We start from the raw sequence: 21,979 nt of genomic DNA, 5'->3' as shown, positions 1-21,979 counted from the left end.
CATGGCCCTCCAGCTTTGATACTGTAATGCAGTTGTGTAGGCTGTGGGGTAAGGAAAGTTTCTGTCTTCTGATGTATAACAAACAGGCAGGGAAAGGAAATTGGGCTTCAGGATTCTTCTTGCATCTTTTGTTCAGTGAGTTGAACCTGATAATGAAGTTTTGTTTCACTGAGGATTCAGCAGGCTTGGACTGAATATAGAAAGCAGGTATGGTTTGACATGGTGTCTCCTATGAAGAGCAGTGATGGATGGTTAGGGAATGTCCAACCAGGACTTACCAGCCTCTCATGAATGTAGCACTAAAAAAAAAAAAGAGGAAGACATGGTCACTAGTGAGGGAAGGTAAGTGGAGCCTTCAGAAACTACCAAATTCCCTGGCCTGGTGTGAACACTGCTTCTGGCTATTGGGTGTGAAACAGTGTGACTCCAATATTGCATGCTGCTCTTTTTTTTTTTTTTTTTCCAGACCTGCAGGTTTAACTGAGTGCTGAATGAATGATCTAAAGATCCTTGATATCTATAGAAAACTTCTTGTAGCTTTGAAAAATCCCTGAATAGAATTTCCTACCTGCTCTGGTCTGGTTTAATCTGACATTCTGAGAGTAGATTCTGAAATTCTGCGAGTAGATTCTGGGACTCCCTCACTTACTGAATTTTTATTGCCAAAACAACATTAACTTGGATGCTCTCTTCTCTTACTCCACCAAACATTGTAGGGTCCTAGAATTAGAGTTTCAGAATTAGAGTGAACTCACTGAGATGAGTTCTGAACTCATCCCTTTTATATGGAGCAGTCTCCTAGTAATAGGGGTTGAACTAAGATCTCTGGCTTACACAGCCTGAGCCCCTTCTTGTTGCTGAAAAATCTGATGCCAGACAAGTGGCATTCAGCAGCTGGTATTGGCCAGGTACTTCACAGTCCCCAAAGAAACAGACAGTGCTTCATACTTAATGATATATATCTACAGTAGATCTGACTAAAGAATTAACCCAGGCCAGTCTGGTTTTGCAGAATAGGTGCTTCTGATACTTTCAAGATGCAAGAGATAAAGGACACAATTTTTAGTAGGAATGGATTTTGTGTGATTTTTACAGTTTTTTTTTCTTTTTCATTTTAAATTTTCATTCAGTAAGTTTAATGAAAGGAAAAGAAATAGAAAGAGTCTGCCAGGATGGTGGAAGATATCAATATCCAGTTTTAATGTTGACAGCTGTACTCTGCTGTATTAGCAGAGCTGTGTTAGCAATCCCCAGTGGCATTGCTGCCTGTTGGGCTGGCCAGCTGCAGTCTAGGGGAGGGCAGCTGTGTGGCAGCCTAAGCAGTGGGTGCATGCAGCAAGGACATGTGCCCCATAAAGTCAATGTAGCCTTTGTTTTGGTCTTCTTGGGACGGGAGCCGCAGTAAAAGTATAATTACTTAATCTAAATCCAGCACAGCTGTGGATAACCATAAACATAACCTTAAGCCCACCTTCCTTGTGTATGAGATACAAACCAGCTTAGGGCAGAGAGGAGTTTGAAGCACTGTTAAGCAGAAAAAGAAAATTCATCATGTACCTCTTGTTTTTTTAAAATAGCTTTATTCTTCAGAGTCTGTTAGAAACTGGACCTTGAAAAGGCTGCCCCTCCATGTGAGAGCTTCCCTCCTGTGCCCCAAGCAGGAGCTGTGGCAGAGTTGAGCTGACCCCAGGTGTCTCTCTTGCTCTCTGGCGGCAGGGATCTTTGGGCAGCGCCTGGAGGACACGGTGCAGTACGAGCGGAAGTATGGGCAGCGCCTGGCCCCGCTGCTGGTGGAGCAGTGCGTGGATTTCATCCGCGAGCGGGGGCTCACCGAGGAGGGGCTCTTCCGCATGCCCGGACAGGCCAACCTTGTCAAAGATCTGCAGGATTCTTTTGATTGTGGAGAGAAACCCCTTTTTGACAGGTGAGTTGGCATCACCAAATTCAGGCTGGTGGAGCTGTGACGTGTCAAATCTGCCAGGAGTGTCCCTGCAGCGGCAATCCTAGCTTGCGTGCTCTTTCCACACTGTCATTCTCTCTGTTAAAGCACTGATGGAGCTTTCTCCCACCTGGTGGTGGGTGTGGAGGCCTTCATTCAGCTCAGTGGTGGAGGAGAGCTCATTGGTCTGTGTGGGGCTCCTCCAGTGTTTCAGCTTTAGCACATGTTGAATGAAAATCATTGCTAGATTTGGGTACAGCAAACTCAGAGGTTGGTGGGATCCCATCAGAGAAAGGGGTGTGACAGAGGTGAACTAGGTGATGTACTGTTTTCAGATGTTGCACTCTCCCAGCAGATCTGCCTGGAGCAATATCTTGACTCTTCCTTTGTCACCAGGTTTCAGAGTAGTCACCACCATCTACATGGTTTACCTGGCCTTTATGCCAGCAGCTGTTTTGTAGATGCTCAGTTTAATACTGGTTCCTACGGGAGGAGTGCCAGCCCTGTCTCTGAGCGCTCCATCCGAGGGCAGCAAGGGAAGGGCAGCTCTCAGCTCTGCTGTCTCTACATTGGCCCTCAGGCAGTCAGATGATCAGAAAGATGAATGCTGTCAACAGCTGTCCTTACCCTGTAACTAACATTTCATCCACTCTGTCATGAGTACATCCTGCCTGGAGTGAAGGTCAGCTTTGTGCAAAGCTTAATAGCCCTTTGTGAAATAGGGCTTGACCCTAACAGAGACCTTGAACTTCAGGGATATTTGGATCCAAGGGTGTTGTGTAGATCTGGTCTGATCTCCATCACAGGTCCATAAATGAGATCAGATCTGGGATCTTGTCTTGGAGGCCTGGCATCATTTCTTGCTGGTACTCACTGGCCCAGATTTTCCAGGTGATGGCATCTGGTGTATTACCAGGACATGAACCTTGGGGGATTGCTTCTCCTGACCTGCAGCCCGTCTCAACCTTGCCAATCCCTTCCCTTCCCTGCCTACCACTGCAGGAAGAGCTAGCACTGTCTCCTGCGTGGGCAGAAACAGTGTTTGGTCTCATCTTGGGAAGTATATCTTCAGAGTTTATTTGGAACATTCTTCTAATTCTTCCCTTCCCTCTGCTTCCCAGACCACCCATCCTCCTTTCTTTGATTCCTAACCACAAACAGTATTTGCTCCCTAAATGGAAGTGTCAAACATTTAGAAATATTTTCATGAAAAAATAAGTTTGAAATCATCAAATTTTCTCAGTTAATTTTTTCTTAAACAAAACCTTTGTATTTTTAACTGAATGTCTGGGTGTTCTAGTTCAGAATTAGAATTATCTTAATTCAGTGCTTACACTGTGGAACAGGAGTATCTACAGAAGGAATTAATTAGGAGTGAAAGTTTCAGTTTCAAGTTTTACTTTAGCCTTATATAACTTCTTTGTTATGTAGATAAACCAAGCCTCCACTCAGCATTTTTAAAGCAAAATACAATTGTACAATGGTTTGGATTGTAAGTGATCCTAAAGTTCATCTCCTTCAAGCCCCTTGCCATGGGCAGGGATACCTTCCACTAGATCAGGTTGCTCAGAGCCCATTCAGCCTGGCTTTGAACATTTCCAGGGATGGGGCATCCACAGCAACCTCTGGCAGTGCCTTACCCCAGCTCAGGTGCAGAAAGCACCTTCATTTCCACAGGTATTTGCACTGGCTAACAGATCAGTGCTAAGCCTCCCCTTTAAGAGAGGCACTAAGGACCTCCAGGAAGGAATGCCTGCCTTGTGTGCAGTCAGTGTGGAATGCAACAGAAGGGTTCAGTGCAGAATCAAAGGAAGCAAACTTGGAGTACCTGAGCAGTGGAAAATGGAGAGTGTCCCAGTTGTTGCCCTTTGCTCTTTCCACCATTCCCCATGCAGTCTGTCTCACACGTCTGTAGTCACAGAGAGCAGTAAGGGAGAGGGAGTGCCACTCTGGTTAATGAAATGCTTCTCCTCCTAGCAACCATAACTTTCTCCATGTGTAACTACAACTTATCTCTGGTATCTGCCTGGGATACCTTGGCAGCAGAAGTGTGAAACCCTTATGCTTCTTTCCAAATCAGGTGCAGTGAAAGGAATATCCTTTCTTATTTCCCAGCTGCAGTCAGTTCTTTTAGACATCTTTTGAAACTACATTGATATCCCAGGTGCTTATAGCTCACCTGCCCCGTGATGGATCAAACCTTTGTGATGACTGACAATTAAAATATTTATTTTAAAAGGCTTTCTTTTCCAATATTCTTATGAAAGGCCGGTGTTGCTGTTTTGGAAGCACCTATAGCAGTCTGCTCCTGTTCCACTTTCATGCCACTGAAAGCCTGGCTGTATCTCATATGGCATCGTGGATGGAACAGCTACTGCAGCCCGTGGCCCTGAAGCTCTGTTCTGGGCTCTGCTTCTCAGGGATACTCAGATCCACCATCCATGCCTGAAACTCCACAGCAAAGGGAAAAAAAAGAAGTGTACTGATCTCCTTTGTAAAGCACTATAATCAGCTGAAGAAAACCTCTGTGTAAAACTCTGATATTCTTAAATATGATGGAGCTGTAAAATAGGAATAGCGTGAGCAGGATTAGGAGTAAGTGGTATCTGCTGACTGTTTCCTGTTGTAGTTTTTCCAGTTTTCTTTTAGCTGTGTGTTCCAAAAAAGAAACGTACTAAATAGAAGAGATTCAGCTTTTGGAGAGAAGAAAGAATTTGAAGCTCTCTTGCCCAATGTTCACTGATATATTTTTCTCAGAATTCTTTTAAGACAGTCAGGGCAATGGTGGGGAGGGAGGAGCCTGTGACAGTATCTGTTTAGACTTCCAACAGTCAAAACCTTTGAGGAGCTTCTCTGCAATGATTAACAGTGTTGTACCACAGGAAAATTGGAATGAGGGAGAGATACCCCCATACACCAGAAGCTGGGTAGCTGGAAAGAGTTCATCATGGGATCTGACACCTCAACTCCAATTTTAAAGCAAAGGAGAAAGAAGAGGAAAAAGAAGTTTCTGGATTGGGAGAGAAAATAAAAGCTGATATCCTATCATAACAGATGGGCTAGGAAATTCCAGATACCATGAGCCAGGCAGCCGTACCAAAAGGCAATAGAGGACCTGGAGGAAATACAGCTTCCTCCATTTTTTCTGAATGATTGAGCAGGGCATCTGGGAGCCCAGCCCTTCAGCTATACAGGTGTGCTGGCTGGGGAGAGTGTCAGGGAGGATCAGTGAGACACTCAGAGGTTATGTTTCACAGAGCAGGGGTGCATCTGTTGCCAATGCTGTGTGATCACTGTGCCCTTGCCTGGACTATTCCTCACATTCCTGGTCCACACTAGCAGAGGAACCACACTGTCACCCTTCCTTAAGCAGTATCCTGGGCATATCCCTTCCACTGCCTGTGTTACCTGAGGTGCATTTCTATCTTGACAGAACAGATTTCCCTTGTTCCCAGGCAGACCTTCCTGCCTAGTCCCTATGACTGGCAGAAGAGCTTCCTTCCATGTGCCTGCTTTGTCCCTAAGAGGCACCTTGCTGCACCCCCAACAAAAGGCATCAGCTTTGGAGTAGTGTGGGTTTCTAAATCTCCTTCCCTCTTCTCTATTGCAGCAACACGGATGTTCACACTGTGGCGTCCCTCCTGAAGCTTTACCTTCGAGAGCTGCCAGAGCCTGTCATCCCCTTTGCCAAATACGAAGACTTTCTTTCTTGTGGACAGCTACTCTCAAAAGATGAGGGAGAGGTCAGTGATCCTTCTAATCTGCCTCCTGAGAGAATGTTCCCAAGAATCAACGTAGTTCAGGTTTTTTCCTCAACTCTTCAAACTTGATTTAAATTAATGAGTCCCTGGGAACCTTTCACTGAATTGTCCTGAAGCTGGGAATGGGGTGCTGTTATCACAGGCTGCTGCTTTAAAAAAAGGTCAATCTTGTAGCCTGGTGCTTCTTTCTTCAGAGCAAAGTTCTTGTGTAGCATAATTGGCAACAGATGCAATGTAGGAGGAAATCTAGGTTCCTTTCCCAGCTTTGCTGTTCACTCACGAATAAGCTCTATGGAGTCACTCCTTTTGCCATTTTATATATGTTTTCCATTTTATATATCAGAACAGTATACTCTCCTTCCCAAAGATTTTGGTGGATGAGACATTGATCAGTGCGATGGTCTTTGTATTTCTTAGAGGAAAGGCTGTATGAGAAGGCAGACTATGATATTATCCTAGAATGGGGGGGGAAATAATGCTATGAATACTTTGCCAGAACCTTCTTATGATGTTCTTCTCTTTGGTTTCCAGGCAAGGGAAAGGGCTGACAAAAACTACCAAGTCTGTGGCAGTCATGGAACAGGATCATTTGCAATATGTTTGATTGTGGTGCTCCCATAGCCCTTTGCAGATTGCAAAGGCACATTAGATGTGCTCTGATGTGGGTGCCACCTTCTAGGACAAAGTTAGAGGCTGCAAAGGCTGTTACTTGTGTCTTTGCTAAAGAAGCAAAGGCCTGAGGGCTTGTAAGTTGTGGTCCACAGTCCTGTCCCTTTTCTGTGTGTGGTCCTGTCTTTGTCTCTGGTGGAATTTGTAAAGACTGTTCCTCACTGTGAGTCTGGGGTTCACTTTCAGTTCAAGTGGCAGAAGGCTCTGTGGAGATGGCCCTTTATGATGCCCACAGGAAGATGCTTGTTTGCATGCATCAAAGGGATCATACATGGCACTATAAGTTTTTTTATGGTTAAAAGGCAAACGACACTCAAATAATGTAACCTCTAGTCAACAGTGAGAAAACAAATTTCTGTGCATGACACAGCATGTTACCACACGTGGATATGTACTTGCATTCTGGACACAGCCACATCAGGGTGCCAGTGCACTAGTGCTGTATTTTAGTAGGTAGAGGTGTGTGTCTGCTCCCTCCAAAACTTGCTCATTTTCTGCCTTATCCTTAGTGAACTCGGGCATCTCTGCAGGGTGCTGTGTTACAGACCCCACAGCGGTTATTTCACAAGAAAATGCCGCATTTCAAAGGCAGTGGAGCTGGTTTGATTTTGGTTGTAAGATGTGCAGACTGGGAAGTTTTGGATCCATTAAGCACTATTGCACAAGAGCAGAGACACTGCCAAATTGGGCAAACATAATTGTACATCACTGCTCAGCTTATTAGCTATGTTGTTTGCCCAATTTTGTCTGCACAGGCTGCAGCAGTTTGGGAAGCAACATCTGCGTGAGCAAGGTCAGACTCAAATAACTTGCAGGGCAGAATTTTCTTTAGATTAGAAAGGCAATGGGGAGCACTAGGTAGCCAAAATGAGCTCGTACAGAACACAGCACTGAGTTGTTTTGTTAAGGTGCTGTTGTAAACATAAGCAATTTTGGTTTTGTCAGGGAAACCTGGAACCTCAATGTGGGCTGTTTACCTTTTAGAAAGGAAGGTGGAGTGCACACAGCAGGGGTGGAGAGGCTGTACGTGCACAGTAGCACGTGGAGCAGAATGCAGCACAAAGTCATACCTGGCCCATGGGGCCTGACTCGCCTCCCACATGGAAAATCCCCCTGCTCACAAACGTGGTTTCTCTGAAACCGTGATTTTTAACACGTAATGGTAAGCGGGGAATTTAAAAATCAAACGCTTTATTTTGTAAAGGTATTTTGAAACAACATGTAGTTGTACTGGTTTTATTTGAAGTACTGTTTTCTTTTAATTTTTCACTTGAAAGTTTTGAATGAGACTTTTGGACTCAGTATAATTTTTGTTTAGTATGGCTACCCTCACCTCACTCCCAAAAAACCAGAATTGCCTATGGCAAAATAGCCTGTCAGATGAAATTGTGGGCCCTCATGCTGCTGCACTTGGACTATGGATAGGAATAATTGTGGTGATTATTAGCCTAGCTCCAGTACTGTCCTAAGTTTTTATGCAAATTGCTTTTCATCTTCATTCTGCACCCAGCTGATCTCTGGTGTTTGAATGCAAGCAGGGCTGTAACAGAGACCTTGGGTGGTGCTGAGGTCTCCAGGTATTTCAATAGGACTGCAGCATTAGAAAAGATTTGATTCTGATCCCAACTGATTGGGAGGAGGGTTTGAAAATTTAGAGCAAGAGAGAGCTTCAAAAGCCTAAAAACTCATTTGAGTCTGAGCTGCCTTTACCTGGTGTTATTTTAGCCTTCACTGCTACCTGTACACTAGAGGTGCACACAGCAGTTCAGTGGATTGAACACAGGTATTGAAGTTTTTTTTTAAAGAGGCATCTGAATTCTTTATGAACATTTAAAGTGTTGCTAGTTTTCCAGCCAAACTAGAAGCTCTGAATTGGTGCTGATCTGTTACACACATTGCAAAATCCTTGGGTTTGGGATCGTTCATTGGAAAGCAGCATTTTCAAGGAGGTAAGATTATTTCTGCAACATCCCATGATAAATAACAGTACAGTGCTTCTGTTGCTTGCTGGGCTGCAGACCCTGGCAATGGTCAGTGCTGTTTGTTACTACAGGGGTTGCAAGTTTGTCTTTTCCTCTGTGCTGTCACTGTGGTGTTCCTAGGCTAAGCCTCTGCCTTCTGTTGGTCAGGCCGTGGTCAGGACAAATCTGGCAGAGCTGATACAGGCTGCAGTAGGAGAGAGAGTTTTTTTACCTGTCAGGTGTTTGTACTTCAATGAATATAAAGATACTCTCTGTGTAATACCGTGCCTGAGATTCCTTGTGACAAAGCATGGATTGTAAATTCTTAGAACCATTTTTTTTTTTTCAGGTAGCATCTTTTACCTTTAGGTCATGTTTCCTTCTGTTCACAGCTGCCTAAGTTTCTGTTCCAAAGTTTTCCTCTTACATCCAGTAAAGCCAATGGCATTTTAATTCAGAGCACTTGAAACACAGTGCCAAATACAATCCCGATTTCCCTATTTGAAATACATTGGGTTACAGAGCAAAATTCAGCAGGCAGTTAGGTCTGTTAGCTTGCCTAGTTCTGGTTCAAACTTGTCACTTGAAAGTTGATTGACCTGAACAACTGATCTAAACCTTCAGATCAGTAGCAGCTGAAAAATTTTTAGGAGTTGAAAAAAGATGATTGAGATTTTCAGAAGAGACTGGCCTTTTAATGGTGTCTCCATTGCTGTCACCATTAAACAAGCATAGTGTTTAAGCTAAGGAATTATAAAATGGTTACTGCTTTTAAGAATTTTAAGTTTCAGGTTTTTATTAGAGAACTTTTTTTTTTTGTGCTGGGATGTACAGAATAAAAAAGTACCTGTGTATTTAAGGTAATAAGGAGGAATGCAGGACTAGGCACTGCTCTATGGATCCTTCTGACTTGTCTGGACCAGAGAAATCAGGAATACCTTGCAAGAGTTTGGCCAACAGAATTCCCTTCCTAACACTTCTTAAAAATTCAAGGAGAGCTTGAAATGAATGTTCAGCTGCATTTTTTGGAACCATTTCCTTCTGGAATTTCTCCATCTTTAGTTCACAGCTATCACTCTTCCTTAAATGTGCTTTGGTATCTGTTTTTCCACAAAAGATTTCATTGTGTCCAAAACTAAGCAAATCTCCAGGGCAACAGCAGCATTGACAGGAAGAAGCAAATGATGCTTGGGATTGTGGCAGGACAATAACCTCCTGAGTCAGAGGTTTTCATTAGAGGATTTAAGTAGCTTCAGGGGTTTAAGTCATTCCTTCAGCTGATGTGTCATCTTACATTTTAATAAGAAATTTTGTGAGGAAGTATATCCCAGGTCAGAATGACTGCAAAGGGAAGCACGTCATTAAAAAGGAGGCAGCTGAATTGGACTCATTTAGCTTTTTCAAGAAAAAACTTTCCTCTGTTCAACTGAGCATTACTGCAATGTATTTATACTGCACTCAGTGCCTCTGAGTTTCCAATAGGCAAAGGCACATCTGCTGGTACACTGGTACCAATGCCAGGCAGGCTTTAAAGGCTGGCAGGCGATGCTAAATGAAGACTTCGACCTCAACAATTAAAGTTTACAGGAGGATTTCCACTGAGAACTGAGAATAGAGTTCTGGACATTGGGTCTTTGGTAAGGCACAGCACACTGGATGGCACCTCTTCTAAAGGAAAGCCTTTGTGTTATCTGTTGTTCAGCATTTGGCTGGGGAAAGAGGTAGTCCTAAAGGAAGGTCACGTCCACTTTGCAGCATTTACATTAATAGCTCTGCTTCTCGTTTTTCCTGTCCCTCAGGGTACCCAGGAACTGGTTAAACAGGTGAAGAATTTGCCCCAAGCCAACTACAACCTCCTCAAATACATATGCAAGTAAGTGAAATTAATTAACTCTTGGAAAAGTCTCTAAGTTTTGTGAGGCTGTCTTTTATGCAAATAATATACTCTGAAAGTATGAATATTCAAAAACCACCACTTAAGTGTAAGTTACAACTCCTTTAAAAAATGTGGAGGTGAATGCAGCCTGCCTGAAGGAAGCTCTTGGTTTATCCAAGAGGATCAGCCAAGCAAATTGCTGCCACCTGCAGCCTTGGCATCAGGCATGAATGATACTAATACACTATATTGTTTATTTCAGAAGCACCTACAGATCACTAAAGGTAGACACTTATTCCAGATACTGCACACTTGGAAGATTTGTGACACGAGCTGAGTAGCAGATGCAGTCAGAATAGCCAGGCTGGCATTTGCTGTGGTTTGGAAGTGGGGTTAGTAGTGGCTTCCGCTTGGATTACCAGGGACCCCACAGCCTTGTCTCCTTTCATCTCTGCTGATTTTCCCAGTTTTTGGGATGCCACTTTATTTGGGGATTGGAAGGAGATGATTTTTGAAGGCTGCTTCCAACTCCAACCATTCTATGGTTCTGTCATCTGTGTTTTGTTAGATTCAAGCCAAACCACAAAACTCTTTCCACAGGCTGCTAGTTCTCCAAGAAGGAGATGACTTATTACTTCTCTTATATCTGTAAGTGAAAATTGGCCAAAGTCAATCCATGTAAATTGAGAATTCCTATAAAAATGCAAAAATCTGTCCTTTCAGACCCAGTAGTAGGCTGGAGCACTGCTAGGTGGGTACTTCTGGCAGAAAACATCCTGTCTTCTCTGGGAGGGATCTGCAGTTACACTGAATATCTAAGCTACAGTAATTCCTCAGATCATTGAAGGTGTCAGGGTTGTATGAAATCAGGACAAAACTGAATGCTTTTAGTCTGAGAAGTGACTTATTAATTCCCTCTTCCTTTGATTTTTCTGGGGGGGTTTTCAAGGTTCCTTGACGAAGTTCAGGCTCATTCCAGCATTAACAAGATGAGTGTCCAGAACCTGGCTACAGTATTTGGACCAAACATTCTGCGGCCCAAAATGGAAGATCCAGTGACCATGATGGAAGGTAGGTGCTGTTCTGGGGGATGGCACAGCAGCTGTATTTTGGAGCTGGAAGTGAAAGCCATACATTCCTTGGTGCCTGTATCAGTTGCCTGCACAGTCAGAACAAGTCAAGCCATCCCTTTCATCAGGGCCTGTAGGAATGTTCCAGTTGGCATCTTATCCTACTCACCCCTGGCTGTGAGTGTGTCTCCTCTCCAGCACGTGGAGGTGCCTCCATGCCCCTGGAACTCTTTCTGAGCCTACTGCTAAAATGAAAGCTCAGCTGTTTTATCAGAAGGACTGTGCTTAAGTACCAAACTGCAATCATTTAGTATTGCTGCATTCCAGTGCTCCCTGTAGAGAACAGCCAAGCCATGAGTAGAGGACTGTAGTTCTGGCTGTGCCACAGTGCCTACAATTAGAAGTGTCTTAGAAGTGTTGTCTTCTAAGGAGACTGCATGGATCAGAATTAAAAAAAAAAAAAAAAAGTTGAAAATCAGTTAATTTTGGCTGCAAAAAATCTGAAGCTTTAAAATTATTTGCTTCCATGTGAATCAAGCAGGCTGACACTAGGGCTGGGATACAGCTCTTCTCCCAGGTTGCACTGAAGGACAACTACTGTGGTGCAAGTTTTAGCAAGGTTTTTGCATAAAGTTTTGTAGGATTTTGGCAAGCCTGCAAAAAGAATTGATTAATTAATTAGGCACAGATGGAGATGCTGTGCCTGGGATGCCTGAATTTGGCTCTGGTTCTGCTCCCTAGCTGTAGGGGACAGCTAACATGGTACTATGTGTGATGCAAATCCTTCACAGAAGGTCAGTGCTGTCATGCCTCAGCAGCAGCAGCGCCTTCAGCTCTTCACAGGTCATGTGCAGGTGCGTCTCCCACGATGGCAACTCACTGTAAGGCAGCAGGACAACTTCAGAGCATGACCTGATGTATTATAGCAGTTCAGGGACTCGAAGCCTACCTCAGAGTTGTGGGCCATGTTATTAAGGGTACATCTGACACCTTCCCCTGGCTGTGCAGAAGGTGCAGATATCGGGAGGAGCAGGGAGTGCAGGAGCAGTGTTGGTGGGCACAGCTGTGAGCAGCCTGTGTGCGATGCTGGGACCTCCCCTAGTGGCCACCGGGCCGGCGCTGGTAGGGCTCTCACAGCCTTGGCAGCAGCGTGCTCCCTGCTCATGGCACAGGGAACGAGTTTGGGCTCAGGTCAGCTCTGGCGTTTCATTCTGCAGCTCATCCGATGCCAGAGGTGCCTGTACCGTGGGGAGGTGCACATGTGCAGGTGCTGGGGTCTCTCCTCATTTTCATATAAAAACACTACAGTGATCTGACCCAGAATTCTGTATTGCCCCAGCTCTGAACTGGAAAAAATTGGGATATGTAGGCTGGATTTTTAGACTTAATAATTATAGCAGGATTGGCAATGTTTTTATTATAGTTGAGAATTTAGTTGAGGTTGGTTAGATAAAAGTAACAGAGAAGTGGAAAGACTCTTTTTTTTAGCTTCAGGGTAGTCTGAGTCTCCTAAATAAACTGATAATGACATCTACTTGTGTCTCTCCTCAAATTTAACCCATGCATTTCAAATAGAAATAGCTGAAGTTTGACAGCTAAATAGTTAGGAATGCCCTTATCTTCAGGACATTTAGTTCTCTTCCTTCATTCACAGACATAAAATAGAAGTGGTAGGTGAGATAAGTACCTCTTGCTATTAGGTCAAAAACTCATCAATAGAATCAAGCTCTTGCTTTGAACCCCAAATATGTTTGCCTTTTTCTCTTTCAGGCAATACTTAAAAATAGAATTGCTTACTCACCCTTCTAAAGGTTTTCCTCTTTTGTAGGAAGTGATTTATATTAGGTATAATGGTCTGCTCCACTCCTGGAAGACAGTGGCAGCACATTTCTGTGGATTTAAATGACTGCGAGCACTTTCTGCACTTGCTGTACACCCTCTGCTAGTGCAGGTATAATGCAGATGTCATACTTCTTGCAAGTTTCTCTAGATACTGAGTACAGCAGAAGGCCTGAGCTGAAATTTGTAGTTTTTCAATAAGAATAGTTCTGGGCCTGCACAGACCAAGAAACTGGGTGCAGCCTACAGGCTGGAGTGAGTCGCAGAGGTCTTTCATGCCTCCTCACCGGCTTGCCTTTGTTTTCCACCCACAGGCACCTCGCTGGTTCAGCACCTGATGACAGTGCTGATAAGTGAGCAGGGGCGGATCTTTGCCGTTCCTCAGGCGGATGTGCCAGGGAGCCAGCTGGAAATCCGACCGGTGCGCCAGCGCAGCACCGTCGAGTGGATCTCCGAGGAGGATGGGGAGGACAGCAGGCCACAGAACAGCGCTGCCAGCCCCACTGATTTGCCTCCTGGCAATGCTGTGGCTCTGGAGGCCACTCCAGGACCTGCGGTGAAAATCACTCCTCCAGAGCACAGCGGCAAATCGACCCAGCCTGCCACCAGCCCCAGTAAAAGAGTGCAGACGCTGCCTCCATGGAAATATTCCTTCCGCCAGCAGGGAGCTCGGTCCGTGAGCCCAAAGCTGGGCAGCTCATCCTTAGATATCCCCAACCTCTCCTCCAGCGGGAACTGGTTGATGAACGGCCTGTACTCCCTGCGAGGCCATCGCCGGACAGCCTCTGGGGAACGAGTGAAAGACTCGTGCTCCTCCCAGAGACTCTCCACTTATGACAACGTCCCCTCATCCAGCCTGTCCCTCAGCACACACAGCATGGCCAGCACCACCTGGTCCACATCGTCCTGTGAGATCTCCGTGATGGACTCGGTGAGCAGCTGCCCAGCCTGCCGGGCCAGTGACTCTTCTGCTTTGAGCTCCCTAAAAACCGAGTGGGTAACTCAGGGCTCGCTGTCCCAGAGCGAGGTCAAGACTGCAGACCTGGAGAACAGCATGGACAGGTTTGAAGCCTGCAGCAGCAGCAGCAGTGAACAGAGTGACCCGGCTGCAGCTTCCCGAGACTCTGTCCAATGCTCCAGGGCCTTACAGAGCTTGGTGGTGGAGCTAAAGACAGAGATGAGCAAACAGAGGACTGAGTATGAGACTAGTATCAAAAGGTAATGTCATCTGCAGGGGGCACGAGGAAGTCATCTGTCAACACTCTCCCCTGTCTGAACATGGGTGTGGGCTGCCAAGGGTACCAGGTTCTCAGCCCTGAAGTTTGGGGTTGGGTGACAGCAGATTTGGTTCTGCTTTTGACTTGCTACTCTCTGAATCCAACTTTTCTTTCTCTGATTTAAGAGAGCATCAAAAAGAAAACAAAGGGGGATTTCTGTGACACAGGGAAATCCAATACTTCATATTCTATGTGTTCACTGTAAATGAGAACTGCACAGGTAAGGCCAAAGTCTGCTCTTAGTATCCTCAGAGAAATAGCAAAGCAAACGTCTTGTAGAGAGGAATTGGGATGCCGGATGGTCAGGCCTCAACAAGGATGATCTGTGCAGGTACTGATACTTGTACCAGACCAGTCTGAAACTGAGGGTTTCTTCTTTTCCCAACACCAGACTTCTTGAGGAAACTGCTCTTGATTATTTTCCACAGGTTTTTTTGGGGTGGTGGTATTGGGACTGCATCTCAGCTATAATGTTTTCAGCAGCCCTTTTGTGTTGAACTTCTAGAAACATCACTTTTGGTATCTGATGTAGAAGAATGGTCCTTGGCTGATGGGGCAGCCTAGCTTGGAGGAGCAGCGTGAACTGTGTTGTTTACCAACTGATGTTTCCTTGCACAACTGCTGGTGCTGTACTTTCCATCTGAGCTCAGAAAAATTCTTTTCAGCTTTCAGGAAAGGTGCATAGGGCTGGGGCTGTAGGAAGTATTAATAAAAGGGAGTCATTAATTTGTGTATGTTAGGTTTTATGAGTGTATGTGATAATAGAAAGACTTCTAGGAAAGCATTCAGGGGAAATAGGCACATGAAATATTGATGCTTAAAGGAATTAGATATATTTTAATATACAGCCCTGTGCACTGCAGCACCAGTACTCTGCACTGAAGAAGGGCTGTAGTCCCATTTCTTACAAAATGTTGAGTTCTCAGGGCTTGGGTTTTTTTTGTGTTAAGGTGTTACTGTAACACTCCAATTATTAAAACACAGACAGGAAATTGAGGTATGAAAATGCCAGTCTCCCAAACATGGTCCCAAAAGCACGTAAGACTGTTGGGATTGTGTAGCGCAGCTTTAGGCTGCAGTTTTTGGCACTTTTTTCTTGTTAAGGTAGTTTCTCAAAAATGTATCTGAACTGTGATCTCTTCCCATGGGCCAGTTGTTAAGGTAGGAATTCCTCTTGCTATCTTCCTGCTTTATTTTATGATTTCCTCTGGTGGTGGCTTGCCAGCCTCTTCTGCATTTCTGCCTCTTGCACTGTGCTGCCTTGGTGTGTGGAGCTGGAAGGAGAATCAGGCTGTGCAGCAGTTCCAGCTCCCACCTGACATCCCCAAGTGGGAGAAAAGCCCCACCTGTTGTGTTCAAGGTGTAAGAGCTCATGAAACACCAGCAGCTGCTAGCATGGGATGTTGGGAAGGGTCTGTGAATGAGAGTGGAAGTTCATGCCTTATGTGGTTTGTTTTTTTTGATGCCCTACTGATACAGAATGGGAGGGAGGTGAGGGTTATGTGCCTTACATTTAATTGTGCAGGGCTGCCCTGGCAAGCCTTGTTGCAGGGATATAGGTTAATAAACAGAAATATCAGGCTGCAGAACCTGGAAATGTGTAGCTGCACATTCTTGCAGGCTGCCTGGGGGAAGAGATGGTTTTCCACCTTTTACCGGTAAAACTGTTCCAATGGGGCCTTAAGCTGCTGACATCAGGAGCATCCAGGAAGACCTGTTCTCCATTCCAGCTGTTGAGCTGCTTCAGCTCCACCACCTGCCTTTGCCCTGCAGCTGGACAGGACAGAGAGCACTGTGGCTCCAGGGGAGGACTCTAAATTGGTCAGGTCCCACAGGGCAAAGTAGCTGAGAGGAAAATGCCTAATGAACTAAAGAGTTTCATAAAACCAGGCAAGGTGCAATCACTGCCTTTTTGTATTAAACAGGATGACTCCAGCTGTTTGGGCCTACAGCCTGAAGGACTGTGCTGTCTAGTCTAAGAATTTCAAGCCAAGTTTTTCAGCTCTCAAAAATTTTGCAGTGTTTTTACTACCTCTTCAGCAATTTATAGGTGCAAAACTATATTCCTTTTCAGACTGGATGGAAGTCTGCTACTATGGAAAGACAGGAGCTAACTAGCAAAGAAGGGAGGCTCCTTAGCACAAAAGATTTAGGCTGCCTCACCTTTATTTTATTGAAGATAATTTAGTCCCCTGAGATTGTACATGTGCTTGTGTGGTTTGGAGAACTGTGTGTCTCTAGCAGGACATGTTTTAATAAAAGAATATGAGCTTTTTTTCTTGGCACGTACATAAGCGAAGGGAAAGCAGAGTGAGTACCTGCCTGGGGCAGAGGTAAGGAACACTTGCTGATGGAAAAGCTGTTATTTCTCATCAACTGCCCATTTTCTCTCTCTTAGTCAGAGGGAGGCAAGTTTTATTGCCTTTCTGTAACCACTCTGTTCCCGAGCATTTCTCCCTCGAGGTTAATATAATTACCAGACATTCTCTGTTGACTTTCAGTAATTCATGTTTACCACCTGGCACTCTTAAGAAAGTGTAAGCATTTGGAAGGGACTGTTATGAATGTAGAAATGCTGTAAGTACTGTGACCCTGTGTGTAATTCAGTCCTGAATTAGGTCAGGCTGCTGTAGTTGACCCCTAAACTTAGCGGTAGAAAATGTAATTGGCAGCTCAGAGGTGTTACGTGTGTGTGGGGAAGCATCCCATCTTCAGAAGGGTCATATTCCAGCTGACACTGGCTGGACATAAAGGTCTGCCTTCATCCACAGGGGCTGCTTTTTGCTTGGTGCAGTTCAGTGCACCTGTGACTTTGATTTATTGTGAAAACTGTGACAATAATCAAACTGCCATCTTTAGCTGTATGTAAGGGAACATATGGGCAAAGTTTAAGGTGATGCGTTGCCCCTTAGTCATGAAGTGGAATTCAGACCACTCTGGGACTGCCTAAGTCCCTCTTTTTTTTCATTTTTGTTTTGTTATGAAGCAGTAGTGTGGCCTTCTTGATAATCAGTTACCCTGACTAAAAAAAAAACCTGTTCACAGTTCCACTGGGGTGCCACACCCCAGCTTCAAAGTTGAGTATTGGACCGATCAAGGAGAGGTTGGGGTGGTTTTGTGTTGGAAATTATTTTAAAAGGTTGTTTTTATTTTATTTAAAGGAGGGGCATCTTTCATTGTAAAAGTCTCATTTTTAAATTCATATTCTAGTAATCAGTAATTCCTATCTGAAAATATTCCTTCCTCAGTATTAATGCTACTACTTGGTCTTGTGATTGGGAAACACAAGGGGGAGAACAGCAAGTGCTGTGCCTTCTGTGCTTTGAAATCACAAAACCATGAACTTTGTTCTTTGAGCTCCTGAGTGAAAAGCTCTGAATTTTGCTACAGAGCTTTGTGCCCAGATCCAGTTAAGAACCCTTCTTCTGGGTCTTCCTCATATGAAAGACTGGGTTTCACAAAATCTCGTACCTCACCCCCTTGTCAGTGATAAACTTTACAGAAAATAGAATCATATGGCTGGTGAGGGAGGACTGTGACCTCATTCCTAGCTGATCTCTAAGGATGTTCCTCTGTACTGGATATCCATATAGGGAAACACAGTATCCCTATATGGAAAAAGATTATTTTGGGATTATATACTTGAACTTTGCCTAAGCGAGGAGTTAAGGAGTTAATCAATCTCAGTCTGGTGCTGAAAAGTAAGCATTGTTTTCTAAGATTTTAGCATTTTTCTCAACATGCAAATAAAGGAAGCTCTGCCCTAAATTGAACAGTAATGAAATAGCATTTAGTTCTCTCCTTTAAAACTTCCTCTTAGAATATGTTAAATTTAAGTTGTTCCTCTTAGTTTTTATAGTTATCCAGCTGTATTTATCCAGCCACTTTAAAAAGCCTTTTTCTTTCTTTTCTGTTGGTTTTAAGAATTGAAGAAACAAGTGCAGACCTGAGGAACCAAGTGGTTAGGTTAGAAGAAGAACTGGACCAAGAACGAAAGAAATACACGATGCTGGAGATAAAGCTGAGGAATTCTGAACGCGCTCGTGAAGATGCTGAGAAGAGAAATTACCTCCTGCAGAAGGAAATGGAAGAATTTTTTTCAACATTAGGTTGTTTAACTGTTGGGAGTCAAAATGCTAAAGTCCCCAAGTAGAACAAGTATAGAAAATCCTGTTCCTGACAAAATGAGTGAAAATGCATCATTTGTTCTGGTATACTCATGTATCATGAGTAATTCTATAGTGATTGTGCTCTCAGTGACACTTGCCCTGTTGTCTTTACATGTGCTATAGTATTTGGGCCAGCTGGGAAAGTCTGCTGACCATAAAGCTTGAAAATTTAGTGTCAGATTGCCAAGAAAGAGTGGGTCCCCTCTGTATCCACAGAACAATAAGATACTCTTCTCCAGAGTGTCCTGCTGCCATCTTTGGACTCAGCTGCACCATCCTTTTGCTGGCCCAAGGAGAGTGGAAGGTCCTGCAGGGTGGGTGGATGGCCAGAACCAACAGACAAGCTGAGCCTGGAGCTGAGGGATTCCCACTCTTGTGCTTGGGAAGGTGGCAGTTCCAGCCTGTCACCACAGCCACGACGTTTGCCAGACGGATTTAATGAGGTGGCTTTTGCCCCATTCCCTCCATAAAGTTTGTTCAAATTTCTTTCCTAGAGTGGTATTATTTTATGAAGATATGGTGAAAACAAGGTCTGCAAACATGCTGAAGATACCAAAATCTTGACAATTTGTCCATTAACCACCCAATGGTTTCAGTGTTTCAAAAAATGCAGCTTTAAATTAAACTGTGATTAATAATCAGCTTGGCTACACAAACTCTGTGGAACTTTAAATATGCACATTTTGCCTTAGGTATCTGAAGGTTTTCTGAGCCAAAAATAGAGCAGTATTAGCTGCAAGAAAAAAAAAATCTCCTGAGTTGATATATGTATTAAGGGAGAAGATGGAAGATTCTTATCATCAAAACACATCCAAACTTTAATAGCAAAACTTATGGTAAGAGGAATTAGTGCAATTGGGGTGGGGGTTGTCAGGGTGGTAAAGGGGGGAGGGTGGGGATCTATCCTTAGCCTTGCCTGCACAGTGTACACTCCCTTGTAACATTTCTCATTACACCAGCTGATATTTTTGTTGTTAGTTCTTACAGGGAGATGAGGGGACAGGAAGAATACTGCAAACAACCCATCATCCCAAGTTCCTTACTTCTGCTAAGGAAAAATCATTAGAATGAAGCTGTAAGTTCTGGTAATTTGCTGCTGGGGCTGACTTCCTTTCCAAGTGATTTCAAGAAGTTCTGCATAGCACTTTTAACACCCTGAGCCATGCAGAGCCTGCACACAGAAAATTGTTTCACCTGATTCAGCTTGAATTTCACCTGTGAGCCCAGCACTGTTCACTTTGTCTTGGCACTCCATCTTTGACATCCTGAGGTAGCTTGGGAGTCTCTAAGAAGAATTTTGACAAAAAGTGCCACAACAACAGGAATTGGCAAAAGGGAAAGTATGGACTGTAACGAAGAAGATTGCTTATTTTAAGTATTTTGAAAAAGTGGCCTGAATCTCATTTCTTACTGGAGAAGACTATGACTCACTGTCTGGAAATAACCTTAGAATGGGTTTTTTACATACCAGGAGATAGTATATCTTTCAGTATTGACTTTCTCCTCAGCATCATACACATATCCAGGTATTTCAATATTTAAAACATCTAAGTATTAACTTGTTTCTACTGCACTGTAACACTTCTCCTTCTTATAGAAATGTAAAAAATTTAAACCATTTAAAGTGAGCAAAAAGCAGAATTTTAACCTAATCTTTCTTGGATAAGACATGTCAAGCAAGGTGATATAGTAAGTCATGTGGACTGGTTCATTCAGTTATTTCAAAACCTTTTTCCTATTTCCCAGGCTCCCCAGTTGCCCTGCATTCCTTACTGCCCCAGCATGAGGCAGGTACCTGCATGTTCAGCAGCAGCTGCCTGCCACCTGCAGGCATGAGCATCTTTTTTTCCCCACCTCTGCCTTGAATTCATTACCAATGGTCAGAAGTTATACTTTAAGGAATAAGATGGCCACTTAGAACAGCAGCATAACCAGATGTGAGAGAAGCAGTAACAGTGACTGAGCTGGAAGAGCAAGCAGTGTGGCAGGGAGCTTCAGGTACGAGGTCAGTCACCAGAAAATAAACATTGCTATTGTTGGAGGGTGGTCTAGTGGCTGTAAGTAGAACACCAGGACTGACAGAAAGCAACATTCAATCCCAGTACTAGTAGCAAGCAGGGTATTTTAATGTCTTCTTCTATTTCTACCCAAACATAGAAGCCTTTCACTGTGTCCACCCTGACAGCCCACACCTCCCTTTAGTTATATTTCATTATCCCCTGTATGTATCCAGTGCAGACTGCTCCCTTTAGTTCACACTACAAACTCAAGCAGCCCTGGTCACTGCTTGTCTGGTGTACCTGGTGTTTAGTCTCCCAGTCAGCAGGGCTCAGTTCTTAAGTATTTAACCTCAGGTAACTGCTAACAAACCCACCTATCACAAACTTGCAGATCCAGGACAGGATCATGAGATCTGTAACACTGCATAATGTGGTATTCAAAATAAAATTAAGTATTTTTAATATATAAACAAACTCTATGCACTCAAAATGAGGAGTGATACAAACCAGTTCCAGACTGGCTGTTGTGCTCCAGCAACATCTATGGCTCTTGTTCATGAGGAATAAATTTCAGCTGCTTTTGAAGATGAGCCACTGCAGTAAATAGACCTGGCAAGAAGCTGCAAACAACCCAGCTCACACTAAAATGCACTACAGTGGGATGTTAACCTCAAGTGCAGCAGCAGGACCATAATGCTGAATTCCTGACATGAGCAATTATGCAAGAAATGAGATCCACTGTACACATCTTTGAAGAACACTATGCCTTTATGTGAGGAAGATGATACACCTTTTCCTACCTTTCCTGTTTTCATACTCTTCCCCACCAACGCATTTCCCCACAGCAAGCACTGGACACTACTCCTTATTTTGCAGACCTTTCACTTGTTACAGTCCCTGATTCAAATGTCAGCTTTCTTAGCAAGTGTTTGTCTGGTTATTGTTAATTAAACAGAAGGTTCCTGGAATAGATAAATTTTAACCACAGCTTCACCTGTGCCATCCTCCCAGCCTGGAATATCCCTTCCACTATTATGCAGGCAGAAAAAAAAAACAATAGTAAAAACTTTTCAGTGAAAAAAACTCCAACACACACATATGCTTTAAAAAAAAAAACAAAACAAAACAGCAACACTTCAGAATAATGAAGAAAACTTCGGTAGGTCATGGCATTTATAACACAAAAAGGAACATGAATTAATAGCTTAATGACTCATCTACATTCACAAGAGCTGAAGTCCCCTGAAGCCAGCAGCATTAAGGAGTGTTTCAGTCCTGAGCCACCAGACAAATCCTGGGCAGAGCAACAGCTCTCTCTGGCCTTGCTCTGTAATAACATTATCATGAGAAACTAGCTGCACTTCATGCTGATATATGCAAATAAAGAAGAGCATTTCTGAGTCCCCCACCACATTGCT

At 43.9% G+C, this 21,979-nt stretch overlaps 1 protein-coding gene across 2 annotated transcripts in view; it reads left to right on the top strand.

Annotated features, from left to right (window-relative positions):
• ARHGAP22 (Rho GTPase activating protein 22) overlaps positions 1-18,545 on the top strand; it is a gene marked incomplete at both ends in the record, with an annotated part of 114,134 nt that extends 95,589 nt beyond the window's left edge. For both annotated transcript variants that reach the window (XM_084210346.1, XM_084210345.1), the window contains 6 exons: positions 1,717-1,924; positions 5,550-5,682; positions 10,130-10,203; positions 11,156-11,277; positions 13,430-14,333; positions 18,317-18,545. In XM_084210346.1, the coding sequence (XP_084066472.1) occupies positions 1,717-1,924; positions 5,550-5,682; positions 10,130-10,203; positions 11,156-11,277; positions 13,430-14,333; positions 18,317-18,545 (1,670 nt within the window). The remainder of the gene's footprint in view (positions 1-1,716; positions 1,925-5,549; positions 5,683-10,129; positions 10,204-11,155; positions 11,278-13,429; positions 14,334-18,316) is intronic.
• Between the last annotated feature and the right edge of the window lie 3,434 nt (positions 18,546-21,979).

This window comes from Fringilla coelebs (assembly GCF_963513975.1).
Source record: "Fringilla coelebs genome assembly, chromosome: 8".
Taxonomy (NCBI): Eukaryota; Metazoa; Chordata; class Aves; order Passeriformes; family Fringillidae; genus Fringilla; species Fringilla coelebs.
This window is presented reverse-complemented; position numbering and strand designations above follow the sequence as displayed.